We start from the raw sequence: 16,665 nt of genomic DNA on the forward strand, positions 1-16,665 counted from the left end.
TCTCAAACAAAGGAACAAATATTGAAAGGCATGGGGTTTATATTCCAAAAATACCTCTAATACTTCTCTTATTAGCATCTTGCACTAACTTTTCTACTTCTAAAGTGGTTGCAAAAGGGGGTGTTTTAATCATATGCAAACTAAAAGAAGTAGGTTTTGTTCAATGCATAGTTTAATAATATGCAAATTAAAGGATATATTTTAATAAATACATAAAATTACAGGGGTGTCTAAGTAAATGACACTAATAATATTACTAATATCAAGGGGTATCTGTGTAATTTGAACAACATTCATTATCCGTTTCTTACCCGCTCAAATTCCACACAGGCTATATGATATCCCACAACGAGACACATGAGGAGCAGCAAAAAGGAAAATGGCGGCCATCTCAGTTTCCTCTCTCACGGCTGCCTTATCTTCTCTCTCGTTTTCTTCCCAAATTGCTCCCAAATCTCAAAATCTACCATTCTCTCGGGCAAAATCCTTTCCAAACACCTACCTTGTCAATCCCCATTCCCTGGTTGTTGCCGCATCGGCCGCTACGGTTACTTCTCCAGTCGATTTGGAGACCACAAACCTTGAAAAGTACATCAAATCCAGACTTCCCGGTGGCTTCGCCGCACAGACGATCATTGGAACTGGTCGACGAAAATGTGCCATTGCTCGCGTCGTTCTCCAGGAAGGAACCGGGAAAGTTTTCATCAACTACCGCGACGCCAAGGTACGACCTCTTCCTCGAAATTAGGCTTGATGTCGATCCAATGTTTGGGCATTGGACTTATAATTCATAGTATTATCGGAAAATTAGAGTCGTGTGGTGGTGTTCTCTGTATCAATGCCATTCTTGTATTTTTTTTTTCCTGCTTGTTTATTAAAGAGGCTAACAGTTAGCAAGTTCTAATCGCCAATTGGATTTGTTTCTCCCACGAAATGAATTTCTCCTTGTAAATACCACTCCTTATTTGTCTTCTCTTACCATGAGAGTTAATGGAAGACTTCAATATAAATTCAAATGCAACTCCCCATTTGGGTTCCCTTATTACGAAGGTTAAATTAAAGTCTGGAGACTTCAAAGTCTCCGAATCATGCTAAAATACAAGAAGCTGCGAAGCTGCATGCTTATTCAAGATGTCAAATAGCTTCCTATTTTTTTTTTTTTTTAGAATTAAGCTCAAACAACTTTAATCATGTCTAACATATGTGAGAGAGCTGCCACTTGCTGGACAATTTGGGAAGAAAGGAACTCAAGGATTCTTTTTTTTCAAAGAAAGGATTAAGGATGCCATTATTGAAGCAATTACTATTAGAGTGGTACAGTGGGTGAAATCTCTGGAAATATTTGAAGGAATCTCTAAAGAGATGACCAAAAGGAATTGGAAGGAAATGGCTGATTCAGCTCCTCTATTAAGTCCTTAATTTTGCTGGACCGGAAGCATGTTATTGAGCTACTCCTAGTCATAGCTTAAAGAAAAAAAAAGAAAAAGAAAAAAGGGCTTTCTTTCCAACCTAACTTTTTAAGCCAATCAGTCCTATGGATGAGCTGAAATAATTTAGGAAAGAAAGGGACCTACAATCTAGTTTAGTGAACAATAGACTCTAAGTTAGTATGTGTTTGGTATATCTTCCATTTATTAAATAAACGTTTGTACTTGATTTGTGTTCAAAACCAATAAAAGTACTTGATAAACTGTTTATTGACAACTAGGCACCACATTAGTGGAACAGTGAATAAATGCTTAACCGTTGGGGGAAGCGTTAAAATGAAGCTTCCCCTAACGGTTGGCGCACACATAAATCAAGGCCAACTTTTATCAATACCTATGAGTACGAATTGGCATGATGGGATAAATGCTGATTTGGTGATGACATGGCACCGTTTATCAAATAAAAAGAAGCCATACAAAACACCGCCTTAATTGAGTCTTATTTGTAATGCAATAAGCATTTAATGGGCCTGTAGTAGAGCCCATTTAATGGGACAACAAGCCCTAAAAAAAATTATTTTTGTTAATTAATAATTTTGTGAGGTGTCCCACTTATTTATAATGGGGATGCCACTTGTCCTACTCTAACAAGAGGGCTATTTTCCCTCCTTTAACCACTTGAAGTGGGGGTGGACACATGTCACCCTAGGGAAGAGAGTTATTTTCCCTCCTCTAACCACTTTAAGTGGGGGGACACATGTCACCCTAGGAAGAAGGATTTATTTTCCCTCCCTTAACCACTTGAAATAGAGGGACACAAGTCACCATAAGGGAGAGAGTTATTTTTCCTCCTCTAACCAACAGTTGTCCGTTAGGAAGGAGGAGTTTTCTTTTCCCTCCTTAACCTATTTTAAGTGGGGTGACACTTGACACCCTAAGAAGAGAGGGGTGGGGAGTTACTTAATCACCTCCCTCCTCTATATAAATCCCTCTCCTACAAGGAGAAGGGGCTAATGCCATCTTGTTGGCTAATGCTATTTAGTTAATAGAATTTATAGCAACAAGAGACAAACCAAAGGAGAAAGAAAAGAAGATTGGGGTGTGGAATAAAAGGAAAATGAGGAGAAAGAAGAAGGTAGGGATTGCAGTATTCCTCTTCCACCTCTGATACTCTTACAACTTCTTCTATTAGACCTATGTCTTTCCTTATACTCCTTTCACACTTCCTTTCCTTATTGTTATTATTATTTTTCTTTTTCCTTGTCTCACTTTTAATTATATGTGAGGGAGACAACCATTTACAACCTTGTTCATGAAACTTGGCTGATTATGGTTTCTCACAGCATATTAACCTATGTGTGATAGGGAAAACCATCTACAACCTTGTTCATGAAACTTGGCTGATTATGGTTCCTTACATCATATTAACTTATGTGTGAGGGGGAAAACCATCTACAACCTTGTTCATGAAACTTGGCTGATTATGGTTCCTTACATCATATTAACTTATGTGTGAGGGGGAAAACCATCTACAACCTTGTTCATGAAACTTGGCTGATTATGGTTCCTCACACCATGATAATGCACATAACCACCATTTAAAGGCCATTTGTAGCCTTATTTATGAAATATGACTATTTATGATACCTATTTACTTGTTATGTATAGAAAGTTTATTTATATTTGTTAGTTTTCTCTCAAACAAAGAGGGGACATATACCAGAATTTTTCTCTGTTGAAAAATGATACTTAGTTTAGTCTATTCATTTGTACTTCTGAATTACAATCAAAAGGTTCTCACACCATGATAATGCACATAACCACCATTTAAAGGCCATTTGTAGCCTTATTTATGAAACATGACTATTTATGATACCTATTTACCTGTTATGTACAGAAAGTTTATTTATATTTGTTGGTTTTCTCTCAAACAAAGAGGGAACATATATCAGAATTTTCCTCTGTAGAAAAACGATACTTAGTTTAGTCTATTCATCTTTACTTCTGAATTAAAATCAAAAGGTTTTCTCTGCCCCTAGTAGAGATGTAATTAAGGGAATATCTACGTGATTTTTTGAATGGGGCTTATCCAAATAACAAAAAAAACAGTTATTAATCTAATTGGGTGAATTATGTTATGTGAAAAATTATACTTAAAAAGTTTTCCCCCAACACCTTGCAATAACCAAGATCAGCCCCCTTTGGTCTCCACCAACTTCTAGTTTTGTCAAACTGAAATTTGATGGCAGCAGTGAAGGTAATCCAGGGCCGTTTGGCATTGGAGGAACCTTTAGGGATGAAGGCGGGAGAGTCATTGCTTTATTTTCCTATCCTATTGGTGTTGGTGGCTCACTCCGGCTGTGATTTTGGCAGTGATGGATGGGATGAAAAGGCTTAGGAGCTGAACTGTTGTAAGCCCATTGTTGAAGGGGACTTAAAAATGGTTATAGGTTGGTTGCAAAAAGAAGAGAATGGTCTATGGAAGCTTGCTAATGAAAAAAAAATTGTTCAACCGGCTAGCACAAGGGTTGGAAATTCAGTTGCAGTGGGTAAAGAGAAGTGCGAACTCCTTTGAGGACACTCTTGCTAAGCAAAGGGTGGGAAGGGATCAAATGTTTTGGGCTATGTTGTAATCTTGTTTTTTGTTTTTCCTAGGGGAGGGTTAAGAAAGTTTACCTTTCCCCCGATTTCATTGTACTCCCTATTTTCTTAATGAAAAATTTTGTTATTGATAAAAAAATATTGAACTAGGTTCTGTAAAAACTGATGAATTGTGAACCACAAACCTGAATTGAAATCACCAAACCAGGTAACTAAAGTGCTGATTCGGTTTTACCCACTTAATGTCACATTATATGTTTTATGTTGGAAATTTGGTGTTGAATGAATTGAGGCAAATCTTATATCATAAAATTGTGAGTGAGGCAGGTTTTAAACCAGTATTTGATGTTTTAAGGATTAAAATTTGAACATCTTTTTGAATTTACGTTTACAATCATGTTAATGAATTTGTCTTTCATGGTTTCTGGAATCTATATGCCATTTGCTTATCAAATGTACTTGATAATGTATTCCTTTAGACTTATTCTTGGGTTTCTGATGCTGTGCAGGAATATCTTCAGGGGAATCCCTTATGGCTACAATATGTCAAAGTCCCTTTGGTAACCTTAGGCTATGAAAGCAGCTATGATGTGTTTGTTAAAGCTCATGGGGGTGGTCTCTCTGGTCAGGCTCAAGCAATTTCTCTTGGTATTGCTCGTGCTTTGCTAAAAGTGAGCGAGAACCATAGGGTGCCTCTTAGGAAAGAAGGTCTTCTGACCAGAGACTCAAGAGTTGTTGAGAGGAAGAAAGCTGGTCTCAAGAAGGCTCGTAAAGCCCCACAGTTTTCAAAACGTTGAGTTTAGAACCTTGAACATTCAAGGCTATTTGAATTTTCCCTCCTACTTGTGTTTATTTGGCTTTGAAGGCATGTATTTTTAATCATTCATAGTTTTTTTTTTTGCTTTCGTAGTTTCAGATTGAAACATGGCTTTCCATGTACCTTCTTTCTATGTTCAACCTGTAAAAATTTTTTCATTTTAAGATTCAAACCTAGAATTGTGGTACTTTCTATTTAATCTCATAACATGCCTCAGGTATGGGATTAAAAACTAATGTGGACGCATAGTAGAATCAAATAAAATTATCATGTGCAATGGTTGTCAACTTTTCTTCTCTGTTGTCATTTCGGTTAGACCTTGATTAAAAAAAATTGCTCTTTTAGTTGGTTACTAGACCACCCCCCTTACTGCATTCAATCTTGTTATGTTGACATGGCTAAAGTGCTCACTCATCCAGAAAATCCAAACATTGGGCCGCTTCTTGGTGGAGCTATACTATTTGGATGGTAAGCAAGAAAAACTAGAAGAGCCAAAAAAGCATCAGTCAGAAAACAATGACTGGTGCTATAATCCATCCAAGAAATGGTTTACTATTTGCACCAATCGGAGTTATGGATTTAAGCCATCTTTAGCAACATTTTTCAATATTTACAGAAGAAATGATTGGTGTGTGGGAATTCTAATAGGACTTTGAGGAGGCTGAATTGGTGTGCTGGATCTCTACCTGTCTAGGGCTCCATGTTTATGTTGAAGATGCCACTGCTAGAAACCTCATCTCTGTAGAAACTAGGGATCTCCACCTGTCTACCAATGGCATTTGATGGATGAGGAGCTTGGGGAGGGATTTGGAGGTTAGTCCACTTGCTCAATTAGATGAGGCTATTTTGAGGAAGATGAATGCCATTGCCAATGAGTTGGCTAAGAATGGAATTGCAGTGGATATACAATTTTGTTGCTATAAGTATCATATAGCAGCAAATGATTTAGCGGTGCTTGAGTAAATGCCTCTATATGTGTCCTTGTAGCAGCGGTAGCGGTTAATTATATCCATCGCTATGGATTACTGACACTTGCATAGAATAAAAATAAAATAATATTTAATAAGGTGAATTAAAATATTATTAATGGTTAGGATTTGTTCTGCGATTGTCTTGAGAAGCCAAAAACAAAACGAACATCGGATGCTACTTTCTCTCGCACACTGGAAGGAAACAAAAGAGTTTTGGGGTGAAAGAGAGGTCTCCTCCATTGACAGGCAAGTCCACTGCCGGCAAGTGAACTCCCCTGATCTAATGTGGGTAGCCTCTTCTTCTTCTATAACTTTTGCTTTTCCACACTTACGGTAGCAAGTAACACACTCTATAAACTTTCCTTCTTGAAGTCTCTTTACAAAAACCCTATTCACCACTTGGCAGCAGGTAACGCATGCACGTGCACACACACACACACTCACTCACTCTCTCTTAATGTGACTGATTATCATCACCATTATCACTATTTTCACTTTCTTTTGATATATTTGCATATTTTTTTTTTTTTTTAATTTTTGCTCACGGGATTGAATTTAAAATGTCTGAATATATTTTCGGATTTTCTTTTGATATATTTTCAGTGCTTATGTTCTTATAGAATATAGTTGAGTTATAAGTAAAAATAAATACAATGACTAATATGCCCTTATAAGGTAGCTAATGCAAAAGCTCAATAAAAAAACTCAAAAACACCACTCCAAAGGGTTCCAACAAGTATGCTATGGTCCCCACTCCCTATGTAAACAAAATTAACTCACAAAACTACACAAAATCCTCAACACTCCCCTTTAAGTTGGGAGTAAAAGTCACACATTCCCAACTTGCGTAGGTCATGTTCAAGCTTGTTCTTTGCAATCCCTTTGGTGAAGACATTAACTAACTATAATTCAGAGGAGACATAAGGCAGACAGACCTCTCTGGCTATCACCCTTACTCTTATGAAGTGTTTATCAACTTCAATGTGCTTTGTCCTGTCATGCTAAACTGAATTGTGGGCAATATTGATTACAACTTGGTTGTCACAATATAACATCATGGACTCAACGGCATCTATCCCAATCTCACTTAGCAAGGATCTAACCCAAAGTAATTCTGAAACACTATGGGCCATAGATCTATATTTGGCTTCTACACTTGATCATGCCACCACTAACTATTTTTTACTTTTTCATGAAACTAGATTTCCTCCCACAAAGGTGCATACCCCTGATGTGGATATCCTATCATCTAGACAACCTACCCGATCTGCATTTGTATGGGACTCTAGTTTCAAATTCCCATTATTTGTGAATAAAATTCCTTTGGTGCAATGTTTCTTTAGGTATGCAAGTATCCTATCAATGGCTTCCTAGTGCTGAACCTGAGGAGCATGCGTATACGGACTCACAACACTCACAACATAGGAAATGTTTGGGCGTGTTGCACAAATATAGTAGTTGACCTACCATCCTCTGATATCTCCTCACATCCTTAACCAACTTGCCATATAAAGCATTAATCCTGTGGTTCGGATCAATAGGAGTATCGGTTAGTTTAATTCATAGCTTCCAAGTTTCCTACAGTAGGTCCAATACATACTTCCTCTGAAAGATGAATATCTCATGTTTGGATCTTGCAACCTCAATCCCTAGAAAATATTTTTGTTCACCTAGATCCTTAATTTCAAATTCTTGCTGCAGTGACTTCTTGAGTGTATCAATCTCACTCAGATCACTTTGTAACAACCAAGGTTTTAAATGATTAAAGGCGGAGGCGAGGAGGTTGGGTGTGAAAGGGGCGAGGCCTAAGCCTCAAGGCGTTTTGAGGCGTAAACCTCGAACAAAAGAAAAAAAAAATAAAAACTATGTATTTATATTATTAGAAAAAACAAATGAAGGAAATATAAGTTATTTTTTCTAGATTTACATTACCCAACCCAACCTGAATTTGACTTGATCTAGGGACGAAGTATATACAAAGTGCCAAACTTATTACTTTTTTCATTATTTTCTCTAATACTTTATTCCTTGGTTTTTTTCTCATTGTGGTCTAAAAGCACCGAGGTTTGTTTATTCTTTGTAGCTCCACTATAGATAAAATAAATTGATTTGTAGTTCCATTGGTTTGTTTTAGACTTTTAATTTTAGCTACATAGTCCACAAAGAAGTTATTTGGATGAGGTAACTTAGGGGTCATTTGATAATAGTTCAATATGTTGAATTGTTAAAGCTTATTGCTTTGTCTTTTAGTGAATAAGTTCTTAAGGAGGTTGTGGACTCTTTAATGGCATAAACTTAAGTTTGGTAGATTACTATGGCTGCATTTGGCATTCCTTATTTTAAGGACTTATCTCATTTTTGCACTTAATTGCAAAAAGGAGATAAGTCCTTAAAATAAGGAATACCAATATATATATATATATATATATATATATATATATATATATATATATATATATATATATATATAATTTAATAGTGACTCCCGTTAACAATATTTCCAAAAAAATGTCCTTATTTAAACCTTGGGCCTTGCACATCACAAGGCTAAAGGCTTAAAGGCGCAGGCCTCTAACAACTCAAGGCCTAAGCCTTGGCAATGGAGACAAAGGCTATTGAGGCTAGGCCTTTTTGGTCAGCCTTTCTTTGAGGCTTAGGCCTTTGGCCTTGCCTCAATAGCCTTTTAAAACCATGGTAGCAACCATGGTTTCAAAGTATCAATACGATACGCCTGATACGGTCCGAAATGCCTGTTTCCAGGGTTTTAGACCCCCGATTTTTTTAATAATAAAAAGCATGCTAAAAGCTTCCCAAAAAACCAAAATGTGAAAAAAAAACCTAAAAAAAAAATAGTTTCGGCCGTTTCTAAGTACCGATACGATACGACCGAAACTTGTATCGTATCGATACTTTGAACCTTGGTAGCATCTATATCATTCACATACACAATCAGTACTGACACAAGTGATTTTCTCCTCTTCATAAAGAGAGTGTGATCTCTAATTGGGTTTTTGTGTATCCAAAATGGATCAATGCCCATCTAAACTTATCAAATCATGCCCTAGGTGACTGTTTCAAACCATATAATGATTTCTTCAACTTGCAAGTTTTTCCCTCACCAACATCATCATAGAAAATAACTGGAAGATCCATATACACCTTCTGCAAACCACCATTAAGGAAAGCATTTTTAACGTCAAGCTAGAAGAGTGGCCATGAGTAAGTAGCTGCTAGAGACAAGAGGATCTAAATTGAACTCATCTTAGCTACTAGTGCAAAAGGTCTCCAGATAATCTATACCATTGATTTGTGTATACCCTTCTACAGCCAACCTTGCCTTGTACCTCTTTATGCTGCATTCAACCCTGTTCTTCATAGTGAACATCCATCTACATCCAACTGTCTCTTTTTCTACAAGATGATCAACTATATCCCATGTCTAATTCTTAATCAAAGCCTCCATCTCTTCTTGCATAGTTGTTCTCCACTTAGGTTTGGAGAGAGCCTCACTAGCATCCTTAGGTATAGACATAGAATTTAGGGAAAAAATATGATAAGGTCCCCATACATTAGTGTCGACAATATCAAAAGCAGAACTTCTTTTATTACTTGGTTTAAAAGAATGTTTACAATACTTTCCCAACTGACAACTTTCACACTTAAGACTAGATAAACGAACAGACAAGCAATTTTAGAAACAAACATCTTAATGAACTGAAGGAAAGATGACCCAAATGATTATGCCAAAGCATAATCTAACTCACTAACTCTGACCCACTACTACTGCTATTAACACGGTGGCTCTGATGTCTTGGAAGTTCATCTAGAAGGTAGACACCGTTCACCTCTCGACCATTCCCAGTTGTCCTCTTTGACTCTAGATCTTACAAAACACAAGTACCTAAAAGAAAAGTCACTGAAGAGTTCAAATTTTTTGTCAGACTACTCATAGAAAAAAGATTAGTGTGAAGTCTAGGACACATGTAAAATAGAGGACAAAGTAATGCCGTCACCCTAACCGTCCCTCTCCTAGCAATGGGAATATGAGAACTGTTGTTAGAATTAGTTTTTTTTTTTTTTTTTTTTTTTTTTTTTTTATTTCTACTGTTAAGGTATTGTCAGTCTAGGATGCTGTCAGCATGTTCTTTTCTTTATTTAAGTTCTTATTATTAGGGTGGGCTACTAGGGGCATGCTTGTAATTTTTGTTTCTTTTATTGCTGGGAGCTACCAGCGTCAGTTTTTGACTCTCAAACACTTTTTCCTCTTATCTTCTCTTTGTATCTCACTTCTCTTCTCGCCTCTCCTCTCTCACTTCTCTCTATTCTAGAAAGAAAAGATGGTATCAGAGCATAACTCTGGGTGATAGGAATCTCTTTTCTCCTTCGAATCACATTCTTTCACCTAGAAATCTTCCACCCAGTTTTCTAACTCTTGGATAGTGAAGGCAGAAACCCTAATGGGACTGATCAGAACCATCAACTGTTGCTGTTTTTTTTTTGGGTTCTTCCTTGGTCGAAGCACCAAGGTAACCCTAGTAGGAGGGGGCCGATGCTGTGAAGGCTCTCTTTCTTTTGGATGATGCTGTGAAGACTCAGTCTTGGAACTGCACCTTCGTACAGGTGTTGTACAGGGATGCGTGATTCCCTTTTTTTTGTCACAGGTATGTGCTGTGATTGGTTGATGTGTGTTGTGCATAGACCAATGATAACTAAAGTCTAATTTTTTGGACTATTCCTGGACGGTTTGAGTGCTGCTAGAGGATTTCAGTAGTGTAGTTTGTTATTTCTAGACTGTTTTTTGAACTGTTTGGTTGAAGTCCAATTTCCTGGATGGTTTGAACAGTTTTTGGATGGTTTGATTATTGCTAAAGGATTTCAACAGTGTTTTTGGACAGTTTTTTGAACTATTTAGTGGCTGCCATTAGATTTCAGCTGTTGGTTCTTTGTTTCAGAAGCAGATTTCTGAGTGTTTAGTGCCTTAATTATAACTGTGAGAGTTAGTAGTTGATTGGGGATTAGGCTTGTGCACCTGTGGTTTAAGTTCTGTCATGTAGTCTTTGTTTCTGTCAATGGCAAATTATGATTCTACCTCATATGGGGTTACATCAACCCATAGTACAACTGGTATGGGAGCTAAAAATATGATATTTCCTATGCCAATTATTCCTTTGAATGGCCTGAACTACCTAGAGTGGGCTAAAGGTGTTAAATTTTACATAACAGCCAGGGGAAAAGCTGGGTACATAAATGGAAGAGTGAAAGAACCCGAGAATGGGACAGCAAAACATGATATATGGGACCAAGAGAACAATATGGTGATGTCCTAGCTTCTAGAAACCATGGAACCTGATGTGAAGAAGAACTTTATGTGGGTAGACATTGCTAGTGAAATATGAGAACAAGTCAAAACCACCTATTTTGAGAAGAGGCACTATGCTAAGATTTACCAGTTACAAGCTAAATCCTCAACTTGTAAACAGGGGAACCGTAGTTTATCGGCCTATTATTCAGACCTTATTTTAGTATGGAAGGAGTTGGACCACTATCAAGCTATAGAATGGAAACATGATGATGATACTAATGCCTATAAGAAGTTGGTTTCTCAACAACGGGTTTTTGCTTTCCTGTTGGGACTAAACCCTGTATATGAACCTCTTAGAGTTCAGATTTTAGGGAGTAAGGAGTTGCCTTCAGTTCAAGAAGTTTATGCCTTGGTTCAATCTAAGGAAAGAAGGAGTGTGATGGTTACAACCGAGGGGGAGCAACAGGTGGCATTAACTGCAATGGGTGGTAATAATATGGGAAAGAAAAATGACTCCAAGAAAGTTGATGATAAGGACAAGTTGTTCTGTAGCCATTGCCGACGTTCAAGGCATACACGAGACACATATTAAGAGCTCCATGGGAGGCCAAAGTGGTTGTAAAGAACTAAGAACAGGGTAAGGTGCAGGGTCAGAAAAGGCCTAATACAGCACGTAATGTGGCAAATGTGGCAACCCAAGATATTCAGTTTGGTGGAGTGTTGACTGGTACTGCTCGTGAATACTTCACTAGTTCTGACCCCAAGGAAGATATCATGAATTCCTTCCTAAATCACTTGGAATCATATGGTAGGGTCTTGCGCTAGATGGATAGTTTAGTCATTGGTAACCCTTCTACTTCATTTGCGTCTACATCAGGTAATGCAGCCTATGCCTTTCATGTATCCACTGCCCCTGATTCCCCCTAGATCAGGGGCCTCCAACCACATGACCGGTAAGCCAAATCTTTTTTAGTCTTATAACCTTTTTGTCAGGAAGGGATAAGGTGAGACTTGCAGATGGATTGTTCTCCTCCATTGCTGGCCAATGATCAATATCCCTTCCTTATGTACTTAAATAATGTTTTGTATGTTCCTCAACTTCCCATCAATCTGCTTTCCATTAGTAGTATCACAAACTCTTTAAACTGCAGTGTCACCTTTTTTCCTGGTTCATGTGTTTTTTAGGATCTAACTTCTGAGAGGGTGATTGGTAGAGGAAGCTTAGTGGATGGTCTCTACACTCTCGACAATAAGGCTGGTTTCTCAGTGTCATCTTCAGAGTCACATAGTCAGTCAAATAAGAGTCAAATTTTTTTGTGGCATAATCGGTTAGGTCATGTGTCTTTTGAAATAATGAAGTCTTTGTTTCCTCATTTATTTAAGTCATGTTCAGTATCAGATTTCCAGTGTCAAACATGTCAGTTGAGCAAGCAATGTAGAACAACATTTCATTCAAGTAATAAAAGATCAAAATTCCCTTTCCATATTGTGTATTTTGATGTGTGGGGGCCTATTACTATAACTTCGGAGGGCAGGTATAAGTACTTTATCACATTGATTGGTGACTTCTCCTGTTATACATAGGTGTTTCCCATGCGTAATAGAGACGAAGTTCCAAAGGTTGTGCAGGATTTCCAGAGGATGGTGTTTACACAATTTCATGTTGAAATTCAAAATTTTCAATTAGATAATGCAAAGGAGTATTTCCACGATGAACTCAATGAGTTCTTGGATTCCCATGGATCCATTCATAGGAGCTCATGTGCAAGAACACTACAACAAAATAGTGTTGTAGAGAGGAAAAGTAGACACCTCCTTGAGGTTGCACGAGGGATGATGTTACACATGAATGTACCAAAACGTTTTTGGATAGATGTTGTATTGATTGCTGCTTATGTCATCAATCACATGCCTTATAGAGTGCTGGACAACAAGGCCCCTCATCAGTTGTTATTCCCCCAATCTCCTTTGTTTTCCATTCCCATGAGAGTATTTGATTGTCGTGCTTTTGTCCATGATTTATCTCCATCTCAAGGTAAGTTAGACCTTCGGTTTATTCCATGTATCTTTTTGGGGTACTCCTCTACTCAAAAGGGTTACCGGTGCTTTGATCCCATTGATCATAAGTTCTTTGTCTCTATGGATGTCTCCTTTTTTGAGTCTGAACCATTCTTCCCTGCTTCCCCTTGGGGGGAGAGTAGCGTGGAAGAGGAGAAGCAAGTCCACGTCCATCAAGTCTTTCTTCCTTCTATTTTGGATCATACTCCTTTTCGTGTCTTCCAACCTACACGTCGTAGAGATCAGCAATGTGACAAAGATGTGGAGCCACCAAACATTGAGCAACCGACACCTTCAGACTTCCAGGAGGTAAGTCCAAATGAACTAGGTACTATCCCACCAATTGATACCTCATCTCCCTTTTTAGTTGTGGATGACCTTGACATTCCTATTGCTCAAAGAAAGGGAGTCAGGTCATGCACTACCAAACACCCCATTACCCAATATGTCTTCTATGACCACATTTCCCCCCTCTTATCGTGCTTTCCTATCTGCAGTTGATAACATATCTATATCCAGAAATGTTGCAGAGACTTTAAAATACCCTGAATGGATAGATGCTATGAAGGAGGAGATTAATGCCCTCCATAAGAATCAGACTTGGGAGTTGGTGGATCTTCCAAGGGGGAAGGACCTAGTAGGGTGCAAGTGGGTATTTACAATGAAACACAAGGCGGACGGGACAGTTGAAAGGTACAAAGTAAGGTTGGTAGCAAAAGGGTACACTCAAGTCTATGGTGTTGATTATGATGAGACGTTTGCTCCAATAGGTAAGATGAACTCAATTCGGGTTCTTCTATCATTGGCTGCAAACCTTGACTGGGAATTACATTAGTTGGATATAAAGAATGCCTTCTTAAATGGTGAAAATAAGGTGTGCAAGCTAAGAAAGTCTCTCTATGGTTTAAAACAATCTACCAGGGCGTGGTTCAGGAAATTTCATATGGTGGTCCAGTAAGTAGGATTCAAACAATGTCAGTCTAATCACACTCTCTTTGTGAAGAGATGCCAGGAACATGTTGCTGTACTGATAGTGTATGTGGATGATATCATCATTACAGGAAACTAGTGCTCAGAAATACAAAGGTTGAAGAAGTTCCTAGCCTCCAAATTTGAAATGAAAGATCTGGGTCCACTAAAGTACTTTTGTAGAGAAGATGGGCCGAATGGCCCATAGGCTATGGCTGTTTATCCTTTCTTACTGTTTATGTTCCTTTCTGTAATGGGCCTTATTTTGGGCCCATCCTTTCTATGTTATGTTCTTTGTAATTTCTTGCCCAACTAAGGGTCTCCTTGTAATTATTCAAATTTAACTTAATAAAATAGTGTTAGGGTGTTAGAGAGAGAGTAAGGTTCGAAACTCTCATACTCTAAACCCTTATTGCCACCATCTCCTTCTTCACCTTCTACTCCATAGAAGAAGTATTTTCTGCTGTTGTTCGATTTCTTTTGATTTCTGCATCTATTCTAAACAGTCCCACACTCTCAAGGACTGTTTTTATTCTTGGTATCAGAGCAGGCCTGAACTTGGCTTGGGCTCTCATGTGGGTGTAGTCCAGCCAACTACATGAGAGTGTTCTAGGGCTGGAAGCTTAAGCTTGTGTCGTCTGATTCTTGGAGGCCATTGGAGGGTGCCCAAGACTCAAATCTCGTGGAGAGTGGTTCAGTGACCACGAAGAATCAGAGAAAAAGAACAGTTAGGTTTCTGATTTGGAGCTTAAGTCAGAGATTGTAAGTTGTGCTCAGTTATTTCTGGGTTATTTTTCTGTTTTTGGACTGTTGAAGTGTCCGAAGTTTCTTTGAAAACTGTACAGCTATTCGGCTGTTTTTAATTTGGTTTAACCTAGAGATTTCTGGGTTGTTTTCATTCCTTTTCTAGACTCTCAAACTGCCGAAACATCTTTGATTCAGTGCTACGAGTTGTTTCTTCTATTTGGTTGTTTTTGGGCCCTGTACGGACTGTTCCTGAGGTGTTTCTCACCTTTGACAGTGGGGTCTTCTCTGCTGCCCACACTGTGTTTGTAAAAAGGCCTCTTCATCAATACGGACTGGTCTTTTCTCTTTTTGGGGTACTTTTTGGTGAGTACCTAGAATTTCTGATTAGAAAAGGAGCTTCGACTGGGTGCACAGTGCTTGGAGGTTTTCTGATTACTTCTTGAAGGCCGAACCAAGCTGTTTAGTGTCTCGTGTAGACAACAAGGTGCTGCTTCAGACTTGGTTCTCACAGCTTCCGAGTGTGGTTTGGCTTTGTGTATTGCTGTTTTGAGGCTAGTTTAACACAGTCCTTGCTCCATCCTCATTCAGTAGTTGGCTGAAATCCTATTTGAAGTGTTTACATGATGGACTCCTCAGAGATTGAAAACAAGAATGTTGCTGAATTTGGACAAGTTCAGGGGACTCCAGTTGATTCTTTATTGATTGTGACCACAGTCAGGCTGGATGGAACTAATTATCTAGCATGGTCACAATCGGTAAAGATTTATATATGTAATAGAGGAAAGTGGGGCTTTATCTCCAGGAGCAAGAAGGCTCCCTAGAGGATGATCCATCCTATGAGAAGTGGATGCAAGAGAATTACACTGTTATTGGGTGGCTTGTGAACTCAATGCAGCCACAAATTAGCCAACACTATCTATGGATGAATTCAACAAAAGAAATTTGGGACAGTGTTGCAGAAACCTATTCTCAAAAACTAAATGTGGCTAGAGCCTATAAATTGAGAAGTGATGTGAAAAATTTAAGGCATGGTCATATGAAACTTGAAGCCTATACTGATGCTGATTGGGCTGGAAACATTGATGACAGAAGATCTACTTCTGGGTATTGCAGCTTGATGGCTAGTAATGTTGTTTCTTGGAGAAGCAAGAAACAATCGGTTGTTGTTCAATCTTCAGCAGAAGCAGAATACAGGGCCATGGCACATGGACTTTTTGAACTATTGTGGCTAAAATCATTGATGGAGGAACTAGGGGTTGAGCATGACAAGCCAATGATGTTGTACTGTGATAATCAGGCCGCCATCAACATTGCTTACAACCCAGCGCACCATGATAGAACTTAGCATATTGAAGTCGATAGACACTTTATTCGAGAAAGGGTCTCTTCGGGTGAAGTATGTCTTCCTTTCATCACATCTGAAGGACAATTAGCGGATTTTCTCACCAAGGGCACTCCCAAGGCAAAACTTCAGCATGATACTCTTAAGCTTGGCATGATTGACATCTATGCTCAGCTTGTGGCCCATAGGTTGTTTATCCTTTCTTACTATTTATGTTCCTTTCTGTAATGGGCTTTATTCTAGGCCCATCATTTCTATGTTATGTTCTTTGTAATTTCTTGCCCAACTAAGGGTCTCCTTGTAATTATTCAAATTTAACTTAATAAAATAGTGTTAGGGTGTTAGAGAGAGAGTAAGGTTTGAAACTCTCATACTCTAAACCCTTATTGCCACCATCTCCTTCTTCACCTTCTACTCCATAGAAAAAGTAT

At 38.3% G+C, this 16,665-nt stretch overlaps 2 protein-coding genes across 2 annotated transcripts; both read left to right on the forward strand.

Moving 5' to 3' along the window:
* The first annotated feature begins 335 nt into the window (after positions 1 to 335).
* Positions 336 to 5,132, forward strand: LOC104612663 (small ribosomal subunit protein uS9c-like). The gene is made up of 2 exons (XM_010280185.3): positions 336 to 724; positions 4,538 to 5,132. The coding sequence occupies exons 1-2, from the start codon at positions 380 to 382 to the stop codon at positions 4,823 to 4,825; spliced, it is 633 nt and encodes a 210-aa protein (XP_010278487.1). The 5' UTR covers positions 336 to 379; the 3' UTR covers positions 4,826 to 5,132.
* Positions 5,133 to 10,885: 5,753 nt separating this feature from the next.
* LOC148790050 (uncharacterized) lies at positions 10,886 to 11,710 on the forward strand. Its single transcript, XM_088893850.1, has 2 exons — positions 10,886 to 11,131; positions 11,297 to 11,710. Exons 1-2 carry the CDS (start codon positions 10,886 to 10,888, stop codon positions 11,708 to 11,710), a joined length of 660 nt encoding a protein of 219 aa, XP_088749976.1.
* The last annotated feature ends 4,955 nt before the right edge of the window (positions 11,711 to 16,665 follow it).

Source organism: Nelumbo nucifera, chromosome 8 (assembly GCF_055504915.1).
Source record: "Nelumbo nucifera cultivar China Antique chromosome 8, China Antique-T2T, whole genome shotgun sequence".
Classification (NCBI taxonomy): domain Eukaryota; kingdom Viridiplantae; phylum Streptophyta; class Magnoliopsida; order Proteales; family Nelumbonaceae; genus Nelumbo; species Nelumbo nucifera.